The 14,401-nt window shown below is 44.5% G+C and overlaps 1 protein-coding gene across 4 annotated transcripts in view; it reads right to left on the bottom strand.

Moving 5' to 3' along the window:
* The window catches only part of LOC146194364 (small G protein signaling modulator 1-like), a 164,881-nt gene that overhangs the window by 25,682 nt on the left and 124,798 nt on the right, over nucleotides 1–14,401 (bottom strand). For 3 of the 4 annotated variants that reach the window (XM_084597375.1, XM_084597378.1, XM_084597377.1), the window contains exons 20-21: nucleotides 8,053–8,149; nucleotides 1,253–1,420 (exon numbers count right to left, since the gene is read on the bottom strand). In XM_084597375.1, coding sequence (XP_084453501.1) covers nucleotides 1,253–1,420; nucleotides 8,053–8,149 — 265 coding nt within the window. Of the gene's footprint in view, nucleotides 1–1,252; nucleotides 1,421–8,052; nucleotides 8,150–14,401 lie in introns of those variants that run through there. The other variant, XR_014705876.1, reaches the window with a different exon arrangement.

Genomic DNA, 14,401 nt, shown 5'->3' with positions numbered 1-14,401 from the left:
CTGCCTTGTTTGTTTTCAACTCCATGACAACCGACAACACTTCTTTGATTTCAACTTCGTGCAGAGCGAAAAAATTAACTGATGCAGGAAGATTACTGTTTGCACTGACGCAGGAAGATTATTGTTTGCACTGGCTCCAGGAAGCTTTGCAGCTAAATCCAGACCGACACTTGTGAAAAATGTATTGAATTCATCAACAGTTTTTGCAGTAATATTAGAGGGAAGTGTGGAACATTTTTTCAAATTTTGCGTGACCTCATTGATAATTTCCCACATTTTTGGGGGGATTTCCTGCAGAACCTTGAATTCGGCTAGTGAAATACTATTTTTTTCGGGCTCTCATTAAGGACGCTGATTTATTATGCCTGCATTTGTAATGATACAGAAATATTCGTTACCTTTATGATGTAGCCATTTATTATATCAATAGTCCTTCTTAATATGTTCAATATTTATTCCATACTTAAAAGTTGCCATACTTAAAAGTGCATATGCTCCAACATGTGTCCCCCTATACACCATGCCCCGTCTACAGACCATGCTCCAAACATGCACACAAGCAAAGTCTTGACACACTGCCATGACAGCTGGGCATGCTCCTTTTAAAACATATATACTCTACATTACTGGCACACAGCATCTTCACATGCTGCAAAATCTATGCTGCAATTGGCACAGATGGTGCGAAACTGAGAAATGAGCCCAAATAAGGACCAACACTATATAAAATAAGTTTTAACAAGCCAGCACCTGTGTTTTGACCACCCACACCGCAACAAGTAGGAGTAAGGGCGAACCCAGCATGGAGCTCACAGAACCCACAAAAGCAGCTTACGCAATCCCCTGTATTTTGCGGAACCCAGTTTGAGACCGCTTGCTACAGTCATAATTGCCGCTTCATCTTTGTTTGTTTTTTTCACTTCCTTCATCGAAGTTTCAGCTTCCACTAACAGGAAATGGTCACAGGAGCTTTAAAGGCTATGAAAACTTGCACTCTGTGTGAAAAAAAAAGAAGGCATCAACACAAGGCAAGATTGTTACTCAAGCGTAGCAACTGGGACTGCTCGTCCAATGTGTACTTGTGGCCCTAGACTTAAGTAAGAGGTGCACGCAAGATTTGTCATCTGCATACAGTGGCTTATTTCTCGGGTGTTTTTGCTACACTCGACTCTCAGCTGAATTGTTGCATTGTATTCCAACTTAATATTGGCAATGCACATGGCAGCAAGGGAGCAGGATGTAAAAATCGTACCGTTGAAGAACTTGATGATGTCGGTGAAGTCCATGTTGTTCTCGAGGATGATGTCCCGGTAGTACTCGACCATGGCCAGGGCAATGAAGAGCACGAAGTTTCCTGAGGCTACATGCTGGGCGGCCCAAATGGTCTCCCACACGCTGAACACGTCCTGGTACACCAGCTCTGCAAGGCAACCTCCAGCTGAATGCACTGCACAAACAGCCCCAGTTGTACAGATTGCAGCTAGGCTCAATGCTGCCCCCCCATTTTCTTGTCATTCCAGTAGACCACGAGTTGTGCAGAGACACTGCTGAATACAGAAGACAGAGACAGCAGAGCACCCAACTAGATTTAAGAGTTTCTTTCTCTGCATTTCCCATTCCTTTCTTTTATAAGTCGTACTAACCAAACATGAGAGGGTGAAGGGAGGATCTGACCAACGTATTGTCATGTCAAGGTGACAATGCCACAATCACAAAAGAGCACACAAGCGTAGCAGCACTGAAACTAACTCATTCTTGGGCTCACCCTCAGAATAGCTCAACAACTCGGCGGCGGCGATAGCAGCAAACATGCTCAATTTTAAGGCGGCAAAGAAACATCTAGATAAAGCTGCAAACGGTAACTAGCATATCCTGGAACACGCGCGTGGCTGGTATCCTTTGCGATACATCTCAGCGCATCTTGCACAACAAAGAAAATCGTAAAGCTGCGTCTCGTGACAATGAGAGAGTACAAAATCGATCTGTGCACTACAATCACAGTGATAAGGCCGCTGCCGGTGGCTGTTGAAAAAGAATAAATATAGATTTGAATGGTCCTGCGCAGTATGAATTTGGGCCAGGACAAGGCTGAGCTGCAAACCCGGACACAGAGCAAGGAAAGGAGAGAGACTAGCACGAACAATGCTCAGGGTCCTTAACCCCTTAAGGGCTTATGACAAGCTCAGCTCGTCACAAGCGATCGGCACTTTTTTTGAGGTCGTCACAGCTTTTCCGCAATGTTTCGAGGGGCTTTTGGCGAGCCCAGCTCTTGAAACGGTACTTTACCACATAAAACATATATGGCAGCACGAGTCCCATTCTTGGCGTTTTTCTTGAATGCGATTTTGAGCACTAGATGGCGGAATTCCTGCATCCCGTTTCCCGTGTTTTCTAAAACATGGCATCATGCGTGCGTGCATCTGGTGCGGGAGATTATTCTGCGTCGGATGATAGCGCAAGTGATGACGATGACGTTTTTTGCTCTTCAAGTGAAGAGGATAGTGATGAAATTTTTACCGACAGCGAGTCAGAAGCGGAAGACAGCAGCGATGACACGATGGCGAGCTCCCGTGAATGGTGCCAGATAGACCTGGTGCAGGTGGTGTGCAAGAAGGCCCTCTGCGCAGTGCCATGCTTCGAACGCTACCACATGGATAGTGGTCTCATCTAGTTTGAATGCATCTAGAAGCAATGGTGCATCTTTTGCACGGCAATTCTAAGCCACTTTGTACTATCTGTACTTTCAAGAATTAATTTTTTTATTTCTCAATGCTCCTCAAAGGTGTAAGGTATAGAGTATTGCACAAGGGGGCAGGTAATGACTAATAAATTATAATTATCTGCCAGAAATTGTTTCTGTGATTTTTTTTTTGTGTTTCAAACATGTTACTGAAGCATTTTACGTAATAAAAAAATTTGGCAATTTGGGAACATAATTTTTTTATTCATTTGGCCCTTAAGGGGTTAATTTGTATTCCACAATAATCAAAATGCACATAAAAAAGTAAATGACTATTTTTAACACATGCTGCGCATTCTTAAAATGTGCTACCTTCACTAAAATTGAATGTGGCTGCAGTGAACCTTGATTGACAGCATGCACTGCGGTGAGTAAATTATAGCTCCTCGATGATGCCCTCAATGCACAATCCCAGACAACTTTCGTGCGGCACTGCCTACAAGCAGGATGCAACCTCTGATTGGCTGCATCCTGCATCCGACCTGTAGCCTACGTTTACTAACGAGAGACACTGCAAACTGGGCTTAGAGCAGCTTAGTGCCAAGCTTCATATTTCTCGTGGTGGCTCAGCCCAGTTGTTCAGGGCCTATTCCCTGCGGCCATCCACATCTGCAGATGGAAAGCACAGGTAGTAGCTGCCAGTACATCAGCATTTGAATTATGCCAGACTAGCAGGCTGTGCGCACAGTCACTTGCTGTGTCGCCAAATTGGATGCAAAAGAGTAGTGGCCTTACTCTCCGTCCCATCACTGCATTGCGCATGCTTCAAATGGAATGTAGGGCCTTGTACTGCACAATATAACACCCATGCTGGTCAAGAGTTCTCACTCATACCACTGCGTACGACCAAGCTGGAGGGAAATTGCTTCACGGCTCCTTACAGATAGCATTCTCACTGCAGGCCACTCTCTAAGCTTTACTTTTCCCCACAAGAAGAGGAACCATGCATGTAGCTCAATTATGCATAGCCACCCAGTGGATACGTCAGAAACAGTTGCAGATACAAACAAGCATACATTATAATGCTTGTATTGGCACTCTTTTGTTATAAGCCTCTATTTCATCGACTGACAGCTGCCCTTCTGCAGTCGCACACAAGCCAAGGACGAAGCCCCTCAAAGGACTGTTTTTCAGCAACAACCGATTCTCAGGACATCACAGGTAATCCTCTTGGACTTTCCAGCCGGACAACGCAGGGTATGGCCAATGAAAATCCTTAGCGAGATCAAACTGTGCCATCTTGAGAGTGAGTCGACTCCTTTAGCTGAAGAGCCTCCTAAAGCATCTTCCGCTTCATTATTGAGCCATGTCCGAATGAAGGTGCATAATCACAGGCTCTTCTTAGCCAGCCATGCCCCTTTCACTGCCACACTCAAGGATGGAAGCAGGCTCAAACATTTTGGAGCAGCCTTGGGAGCAGTAATAAATTCATTTTGGAGCAGCTTTGGAGCAATGAATCAAGAGTATTGGAGCATGTTTCTAAGGTCATATGCCTCTGATAATTGTAGTTTTCTCTTTCTGACAGAAAATATAAAATCTCCAAACTAATTCCTTTTTATGCAAGTTTAGTGCCTCTCCAAATTTGCACTCATCTCTAGACAAACAGCCAACAACTTGGAACAGACTAGCAGCAAAAGGAACACTTGCTGTTAAGTAAACAATTTAGCGCAAAAAAAGAACACAAAGGACAAAGAAAAACACATAAGACGTTTGACGAGCGTGAAACGTCTTATGTGTTCTTCTTTGTCCTTTGTGTTCTTTTTTTGCGCTAAATTTTTTACTTAATGGATCACCACTAGCCCGGCAACATGCTCTCCCAAACACTTGCTGGTGCGCTTCATTACTGAACACCTAGTGTGACCTGAATGATCTGCCTATTCTGACTTGATAGATTCAAATGTAGAGTTTACGACTTCGATGCGCTCAAGCAGCACCACTAACTTGGAGTTTAGATTAATGAGCACGACATTTGCGCTATCTTGTGCATATCCTTTTTGATCCTATGCCTGTGCTGATAAATTCTCGAGCAGTGGTCAGTAGTGCCTTCAGGAAATATAGATGGCACTAAGGGTAGCCTTTTCATCCTTCACCATTTTTAAAAACTTCACTGCCTCCTGCCAACAGTTCATCATTGTCTGTTTGAGCAATGCTGGGGCTCGTTTTTAACATCTTGGCGATAGGCCCAGTATGGCTTTCCAACACTCTTGAGAAGCTTCCTAGTGATTGACAGCTTTGGAATACCAACCCATAATGCTTCAAGTATGATTTTGTCTGCCATAGGCTCGGCAAGCTTGTCACTGACAAAGAGGCTCGATGAGTGCCTGCTTGTTCTCACAGCAGATCCATTAGAATAACTCACGCAGTTTTTGCAGTCGAGGGTTTCCTAACGGCTCACAATAGTTTATGCTATCTGCTTCGCTTGCTGCTCTTGCATCTCTCTCCTGGCGATTCAAATGGCTGAGAGGAGGTGCTATGTCACACACACAGTGCATTTTTTTTCACAACTAGTTCCCTTCAATCACCTGTAGCTCATACTAAATTTACTTGCGAACAAATATTTATTATGCTCCATGCTTCCATCCCTTACAAAAATTTTATTTCCATTAAGGCCAGTGCAAGATGCGTTACATCTTTGCCCTCGATGCTGTGACGTTCCCATGCTCTGCTAGCGTTAAGGCAGCCAGTTTGGAGCAGAATGCAGCACTTCCACCCCTGCACACTGCTTAAATAATTAAGCCCTTGGTTTGTGCAGTGCACTCAGCACTGCAAAATAAATCGCTGAAACTTACAATGCACAATGAGTAAGTCATCAATTTCTGTGCTTCACTCATCTGAACACTCAGTTTTTCCTGAAATTTTGCTCGGACAGCCACCAAGAAGGCACATTTAACACTTCTATGCGTTCGCTGGCATTACAATACGGATGAGAGACAAGCAGAAAAGAAGAAAAGTGGCTGCACCATGCAGCAGCACAGAATGATGTTAGCGGCAAACACCTCTCTGGATTTTTGGCAACACCTGTGAGTGCCACAGTGCCATATCATGCATAAACCATTCACCATGGCACATCATGAACTATAGGACCAAACTGATGAAGATTCCGCAGCAAATAAAAAAAATATTGATAATGTTTTCACTATTTACTTTTGTTTTGTTTTTTTCAGCTTTGAGACAACATCAGCTTTAGCGGTTCATACTAGTTGGCATTTATTTAATAAATAAGCAGGCACTTCTGTGTGGCTTCTAGGCCTTCTCTTTATTTTTGATGCCGCACTTTTTGACCTGATTTCTCCACACCAGCTGTCCTGCCAGCACACCTGGTCGTACGGGCTAAGCACTTTTAATGCGAAAGCATTTCTTGCTCCGTGAATGGCGTGGACACGAGTTGTCACCATGGCATGTCCTCAAAAAGAAAATAAAAAGAATAAGTGAATCATGTCCAGGCTTCGAACCACCAACCTTCCATGCTAAACACACTAACTCTACACAGACTTCCTGAGAATCGGTCCATAATCCTCCTTCTTTATCGTAAGGACACCGAGGGGCGCTGAGGGAAAGGACAACCGCAGCAGTAATACAAGAAATAAATTAAGAAAAGGAACAGAAACTTACAAAAGATTAAACAATAAAAAAAGAAAAAAAAAGAGATGAGCAAATATTGAAATTTTCAAATACAAATAGAATACAAATACGGGAAATGAATGGCTTCGAATATTGAATCCAATACTGCATATCTGATCAGTGACAAAAAAATAAAAAATTAAACATAGAACATTGTTCCCTTTGTTTATTTCAGAATTCCCAGGTATTTTCCAACTAAAATTAAACTAGAATTGCACAAAAGTGTTTCAGTTCAGTTCAGTCGTTCAGTCGTGTCCGACTCTTCGTGACCCTATGGACCATGTCACGCCACGCTTTCCGGTCTCTCACTATCTTCCTAACATCACATAACTTCATCTGCAGTGCCTCGAGGATGCCATCTAACCATCGCGTTCGCTGCCTACCCCTTCTCCGGCGACCCTCAACTTTTCCCAACATCAAATCTTTCTCCAGCAACTCTTCTCTTCTCATCAAATGACCAAAGTAGCTGAGCTTTAACTTTAGAATTTGACCCTCCAATGAGCAGTCAGGGTTTATGGTTGACAATATCGACTGATTTGATCTTCTGGCAGTCCAAGGAACTCTCAAGAGTCTTCGCCAGCACCACAATTCAAACGCGTCAATTCTTCGGCGGTCAGCCTTTTTCACGGTCCAACTCTCGCATCCATACATCACAAGTGGAAAGACCATAGCACGAGTTATACGGATCTTGGTTGGCAGGCTAATGTCTCTGCTCTTTACTAGGCGGTCAAGGCTAACCATTGCTCTCTTTCCCAGAAGCAGGCGTCTCCTAATTTCATGGCTGCAGTCTCCTTCTGAGGTAATCTTGGAGCCCAAGAACAGAAAATCTGTCACAAAAGTGTTTACTCTACTGAAAAATCCAGCATCTATCTTTATTCGTGCTATAAGTTCCTGTCTTAAAATATCGTTAATTCAGCCTTCAAGGGATCAGAAAGATGTCCATAGAACAGGCCTGAAAACCTGCTGAAAAATATTTGCATCACAGTAATTTTATCTGGTGAACACTTGCACAATGGTTGTCTGCATCTGAGATGAAACCAAAGTGAGAATGACATTTAGTTTTTTTTTTTTTTTTTCGATTTCGTCTAGTGCTTCGCTATGCGTACACTGTTGGGAAGGCTCCCATCGCAAAACAGCCCCATTGCGTTTTAAGGATGCATTACTGTACAGTCCACGCAGTTAGCCATTGAGTGAAGCGTCCCCAAAACGTGACGGCCATTTCACAAAGGGAGCCTTCTTATCACTGCAAGTCCATGCAGTCAAGCATTGTAGTGAAGTGTGCATTGTGGTGAAACTGCAGTGAATTCCAACGCTTTCGCTGTATTCGGTAATTTTCGAATATTCAACAAATCTCAAGAATCAGTTTTTCGAACATGAATACGAATATTCATACAACCCTACAATATGATTTTAAAAAAATGCTGATAAAAACAAGTAAAGTTGAGGTAAAGTTGTACACGTCAGACAAACAACAAAATGCAACGACCTCACAACAGAACTAGGCACGGAACTCGCAACACTTTCGCATTTCCGCATGTAAGAAGACTTATAAGAAGACTTAAGTGCACCTCCGTAATTTTTTTCTTTTTATCTGTTCACTCTTAACATCTCTTCCACCAGCAGGTGGGCCTCCTCGCAGAAAGGGCAGCAAATGCTAGTGGGGGCACACAGATCCACATGAGAGAACCCACCTCGCTTGAAGTCCAACAGGAACCACCGGTAGCAGAAGTAGAAGTGCGTGTAGTCTCCGTTCTGGTGCATCAGCTCAAACATCTCCCCGTCCAGAATCTGCAGGGCACCACAGAGGGCTAAGCAGAGCTCGCTCCAAGAGGAACTTACTCTACACCATTTGAACTAGGGGTTAGCACCACCATAAGACTCTCAGCTGACAATATCATTTGACAAGCACCAAACGCTGAGAAGTTTCAGGGCACATCATCATCATTGATTGGGCCCTTAAAGGCAAGAAAAATGTCTGAATTATGGAATGACTAAAGCACTGTGCTGTCTCAGTGTCTCTATTTAACACAAAAAATCAGCTCACCCAGTTTTCCACCCTCTAGTGGCAAGAGCCATTTGCATCACAGTAAGTTTATCCAACACGACGTGTATGGTTGTCTACACATCTGAGATGAAAAATGTGTGACAGCAACGATTTTCCACAGTATCGTCAAGCGCTTTGCTTTACGCACACAGTCCGAAATGTTGTAAGATCCAAAATCAAGAGTGCCTCTGTGGCCTAATGCAGACGCATTGGTACTCCTTCATAACTATTCAATCAATCATTGTTTTCTTTTCTTGCACAAAATAAAGAGGAAGCGGATGGCTCGAAGAAAAAGTGGAAGTGTCTACATGATGAGCTTCGAACAGCAGAAAAACATACATCGTTATAGATCGATGGCAGTGCCGCAATTTTAAGATGCTTCACCGCACAAGGTGCGAGAAATATGCGGTGAGGCATCCTCATAAAGCAGCAGTTCAGCAAACTCGCAGTCCAAGTTAGATTTCAGACCTAAACACCGTCTAAGCCCACATTTTGCCCACGAAGTGTCGAATGTACCGCTGCAGCCATTGAATGTTCTTCGCCCCCATTTTCTGTGTAAACACTGCGCGGTGAGACAGTTAGGCATCAGAATGGGCACAGTGCTGCTGGCCTCTTCCATCACCACAGCAACGATAGGAAGTTTATGTGAAGTGATTTCTTCCATAAAATTTGATTTCTCGGACTGCCGATTTCTTGGGGTGTTTTTGTGGTCCCTGCAAAGACTGAAAAATCAGTCATGAACTGCAATAAGTATGACATACTCACGGGCGAGATTAGACATGCAGGGCTAAGCAGAGCTCACTCTGAGAGAAACCCACCCTCCATCATTTGCACTAAAAGTTGGCTGTAGCAAAGCCTGACCTGACATGCCATAAGACTCGAAGCACCACAAGAGTTGTAGATATAATAATCCCTTTCAGGCATCGTGTTCGCATATGAGAAAGCAACATGAATGATAACAAATCCCACCTCTACAAGAAGCGATTTCCACAGGCGCAGGAGCAAAAGATATATTGTGAAAAATCCTGTGTAGAATGATATCCTTCAAGCCCATTAAATGAGCCCACAAATCCAATGTTTTTATATGAACGGCTCCATGTTTTGTGATAGCTCTGGTATGGCTCTACCAAGTGTCAACTTTTGCCTCTGGTTTGTTTGCATATATGTTTTAAAAGTCCAATTTCCTATCCTTGTTTGCATAACTACTTTTATGACAAGTAAGACTGGAAAGAAATATAACTGAGGCCTTGGAACTAGCAGTGAAAAATCAATAAATGAACCCTGTATAATTATTAGGAGTGTGCAAATATTGAAATTTCTGAATACGAATTGAATATGAATATAAGAAAAAAAGTGCCTTCAAATATCAAATTGAATATTCGATTAGTGAAAAAAGAATAGAAAAATAATATACAGCAAATGCCATTCATGTTGTTTATCTGAAAATGTATGTGATATTTGCACATAAATTTAAACTACAACAGCACAGAAGCATTATACCCTAGTGAAAAATCCAGTATAAATGTTAAACATGTTTGTGTGCACCAGTTTTTGCATAGGATGAACCTGCATGAAACCGTATGGAGCTGTCTCATTAATTACCACTTTCCTGTCTGTGCCTATTCCGATCGTTAGCCCGCAAACGACGGTTTTACGATTCGAATTTTCCTGCTTTGGAAATGCTTCTGGACAAGTGGCGGCCACCAGTGGGAAATAAAAGAACCCTTATTTCAGTTTTACCCTTGATTTTATTGTTTTCATTAAAAAACCAGAAATTGAATTTACCGGAAAGCGTCGAGACGGTTTCCGGTGTCAGGTGATCGTTGCTCCTTGTGCGTATCATGGCCTCGACAACGCGCGCTGGCGCTCGTCGGAAACGGCGCATTTCTGCGGATATTGACGCATCTAAAAGCTCAATTTTGGATGCTGACAGAAGCAGTGACGATTCTGAAGATGACTTCAGGGGCCGAATCCACGAAAGAGTTCGCTTTGGAACGCGTTCGCTTTGCCGTGACATCAATTTTACGTAGGGGGAGAAAGGGTGGGAGGAACGCTGGGGGGCACAAAACAGCCAATCGGCTTTACTGGGCGGTCCCATCTCGGTTGCTTGCATTTTTTAGGGACCATATGCTAACTGCGGTGTTTTTTTAAGCTCTAAATGAATGTATTTGACTACAATACTGCGAATTTATCACTCAGAACTTATAAAAATAGATATAGAATTTATTGTGAGACGGTTTTAATGTTCCTCGATTTGTTTATTTTCTTTTGTGTTCCCTAGAGTATAGTGCCTAGAATATATTGGCTAGTGTGCCGACCGAGGCCTCCCGGGTGGCACCGCGAGCGATGAATGCCGGCGGCCGCCGCCAGGAGCGCTGCAAACTGGGTGGGTACCAGCCGCGCTGTTTGCTGCCTACCGCGCTCTCACATCTTCGGCAAGAGGTCTGCTTGCACTGCATTTCAGCTCTCATTAAGTCGCAACAGACCTCAGCTATAACTGAAGCCGCTGACTACAAGTTTCAGGGTGGGTGTTTTGTCTTGGACTGGAAGTGGCGCACATATTTAACGCTTCTTGCTTGTGAAGGCTTCTGCGAAGTTTGAGCATCTTAGTCCCGGACATCCCGTGCTCACAAAGGGAAACCCAGAATTTTTATTGTAACAACAATTAAAGGATAGGCATTTATTGATATAAAATATATTTGTAATCTCTGGAACAAAGAAAAATGCTTCTTTTTTATTGACATATGGTTCTTTCTGCGCACTGTACACTTGCTGACAAGTAAACACGTAAGCGCAGTTTTATTTATATATTGTGTATGCGAACAACACAGGAAACAAAGTCACGCAACACTCCTCTTATGTATATGTAATAACAAACACAGGCACATGTGGCAGAAATGCATGAACAGCAGAGCACAAACGAGGAACCTTTACTTACAGCGACTAAGGTATACATCGCGGCCTGTGATTGCACACAAGGTTTTGCCGAAGTCACCATCTTTTGAATGAAGCTGACGAAGTTTTTTTTTTCTTTCTCAGATACACAATATGCACGAGACGCGGCCGGTTCGATCATCGCGAGGAAGCTCGTTGGTAATGCCGCGCTTACGGTGAAACATGCGCCTAATATATAACTGCATCCATATGACATATGTGTAGCGCAAAAGGAGAATCGAGGGACACAGAAAAGGTACACAACACAGGTGCTGTCTGTAGCGCCTGTGTACACTCTGTGCTACACACTGTCATGGAGCACCGTTACCGGCTCGCCCAAGTTTCCATCCTTTTGAATATAACTGCATGCTCTAAAATGTTTCTCGCCAACAAAAGCAGTTGCCGTTTACCTTCCGTCATTTCTGTCAATGCTTCGTTCCCATTGTACAGAATGCGTACTTACGTAGCATCAGATAGCGCAGTAATACGTACACTCCTTGTTCTAGCGGTAGCCCCGTTTGCCAAAAAAGCAAGTCTTCTCTGTGCACCACCGCTTTCTCTTTGGCATTTTTCTCTGCCGTTTAGAGAGAGGCACTGGGGAAACAACAATCGGGAACCGCGCTTCACCACTGGCGACACAGTAAAAAAAGAAGGGATAAACGCGAGCACAGAACGCGCGCACAAAACGCGAAAAAAAAACCGATGCAATCGTCGCCGAGCAGGTAGAAGTGCGGAACGACTCGCATGAGCAAACACCTACACCGTAAATAAACTGCTGCACCTTCGTGAAAGCAAAAGACGCGCAGAAGCAGGTTTAACACGCACGCACAACACCAACAGATTGCCGTATTCTGAAGCGAGAAAACTGCGTCGTCTGCTCAGGTGGTACCCTCCCTACAAGCAGCGCCCTCTGCCGCTAACGATTGGCTTTCATTGCAAACAGCGCCATCCTCGCCCATAGGGAAGCGCGGGCGCTCGTCACACTAGCCAGTATGTTCTAGGCACTGTACCTAGAGGGCGCTTTCGAGTGTGTTGTATTGTGTCATTTTATTTTTTTGTTCGCAAGAGGGCGCTAACAGTTATGAACTTGCGCGGGAGATTTTTCACGTGGCAGCAATTGACATTTGACATTTGACTAGACATTTGACATTTGGCAGCTTGACATTTTTACTAGTCGGTATAGTCATGTCAGCGCACAACGGTTGGAGCGCGGTTTTCCTCGTTGGGCCAAGGTGGGGTTTTAAATCTTCGCATAGCCGGCGTACAAGCCCATTTGACAGTCTCAAATGCCTTCAGAAGGTATCGTCAGGCATGTCGAAAGGATCGCCATGTACGCGCGACCGCCGAAAACGCCGATCACATCCGCTGAGCACTGCGATCAACAGCGGAGCGACGGGGGGCACGTACGGCATGATTCTCGCTCTGAAGCGAACGCCACTTTCTGAGTTCCACACACAGCGACCGAACACGTTCGCTTTCATTTGATTGACATGTCTCGTGACGTCAACGAAATTCGTGGTCCCGCCTTCGGGAAAGGACGTCACCGCCAGCGGTGGCGACGCGCAGCCAATGGAGCGAGGCGGCGAGAGAGAAAGCGAACTCTTTCGTGGATTCGGCCCCTGAGGTCCACACACAGCGACCGAACGCGTTCGCTTTCATTTGATTGACATGTCTCGTGACGTCAACGAAATTCGTGGTCCCGCCTTCAGGAAAGGACGTCACCGCCAGCAGTGGCGACGCGCAGCCAATGGAGCGAGGCAGCGAGAGAGAAAGCGAACGCGTTCCAAAGCGAACTCTTTCGTGGATTCGGCCCCAGCTCTTCAGAATTCAGTAGCGACGACGAAACAGCATCAAATTAACACGGAATGTCAATGGCCATGCCCCAGTAAGTGTCGGATTGTCCTCCGAAAAGTTCCGCTTTTGATGCGCGCTAATAGAAAGAGGTCAGAATGATCTTAAAGTCATAACTGTTATCTGCAGGGTCTCAATGTCATTCAGGCAGGACTACTTGCCGTTGACAGTGCAGAGAGTCGTATTTTCGGCAAGAAGAGAGCCAGGAGTCCACCTCAGCGTTGCGCGCGAGAGTTCTGCTTGGCGCTACTCAAGAGCCGTGCGCACGGTGGCACGATCGTCACTAGGTGTAAGATTTTCTTTAGTAACTTCATTACTATTGTATCTAGACAGTTAAAATTTACTACATTGTTAGACCGGTCCCTGGCCTACAAAACGTAAATTTCAGAAAGTCATAACTGTTATTTGCAGTGTCTCAACGTCATTCGGGCGGGACTACTTGCTGCTGACAGTGCAGAGAGTCGTGTTTTCGGCAAGGAGAGAGCCAGGGGTCCACCTCGGTGCTACTCAAGAGCCGTTCGCACGGTGGCACGATCGTCACTAGGTGTAACATTTTCTTTCGTAACTTTATTACTATTGTATCTAGACAGTTAAAATTCACTACATTATTAGATCGGTCCCTGGCCTACAAAATGTACATTTCAGAAAGTCATAACTTTTATCTGCAGGGTCTCAACGTCATTCGGGCGGGACTACTTGCCGCTGACAGTGCAGAGTCATATTTTTGGCCAGGACAGAGCCAGGGGTCCACCTCGGCGCTGCTCAAGAGCCGTTCACGCGGTGGCACGATCGTCACTAGGTGCAACATTTTCTTTCGTAACTTCATTACTATTGTATCTAGCCAGCTAAAATTTATTATGTTGTTAGACCTGTACCTCACCTACAAAGCATATACAGTGAAAGCTCGTTAATTCACAACTCGTTAATTCGAAATTTTGGATAATTCGAAATAGTCATCGTGGTCCGGTCCGCAGTGCATAGAAGTCTATGCGCGTAACAGCTCGTTAATTCACTCAAAAATTGGCGCCGCCACCCATAATTCGAACTGCGCGCCGCCAAGCAGCGCTGTTAAAAACCATCGTTGGAAGCTTTCACGGCAGAACGATAGATGGCACAACCATCGGGGCGCCGCTAGGGTGCTGGAACAAGTACTAAACAGTCTTTCCTGCCGCGACTCCTTCGAGGAACGACGTTTTAGTGTTATCGACCAC

This window comes from Amblyomma maculatum, chromosome 3 (assembly GCF_055883805.1).
Source record: "Amblyomma maculatum isolate TAMU_Amacu chromosome 3, ASM5588380v1, whole genome shotgun sequence".
NCBI lineage: Eukaryota > Metazoa > Arthropoda > Arachnida > Ixodida > Ixodidae > Amblyomma > Amblyomma maculatum.
The sequence above is the reverse complement of the archived record's forward strand: the minus strand, read 5'-3'. Positions and strand labels throughout refer to the sequence as shown.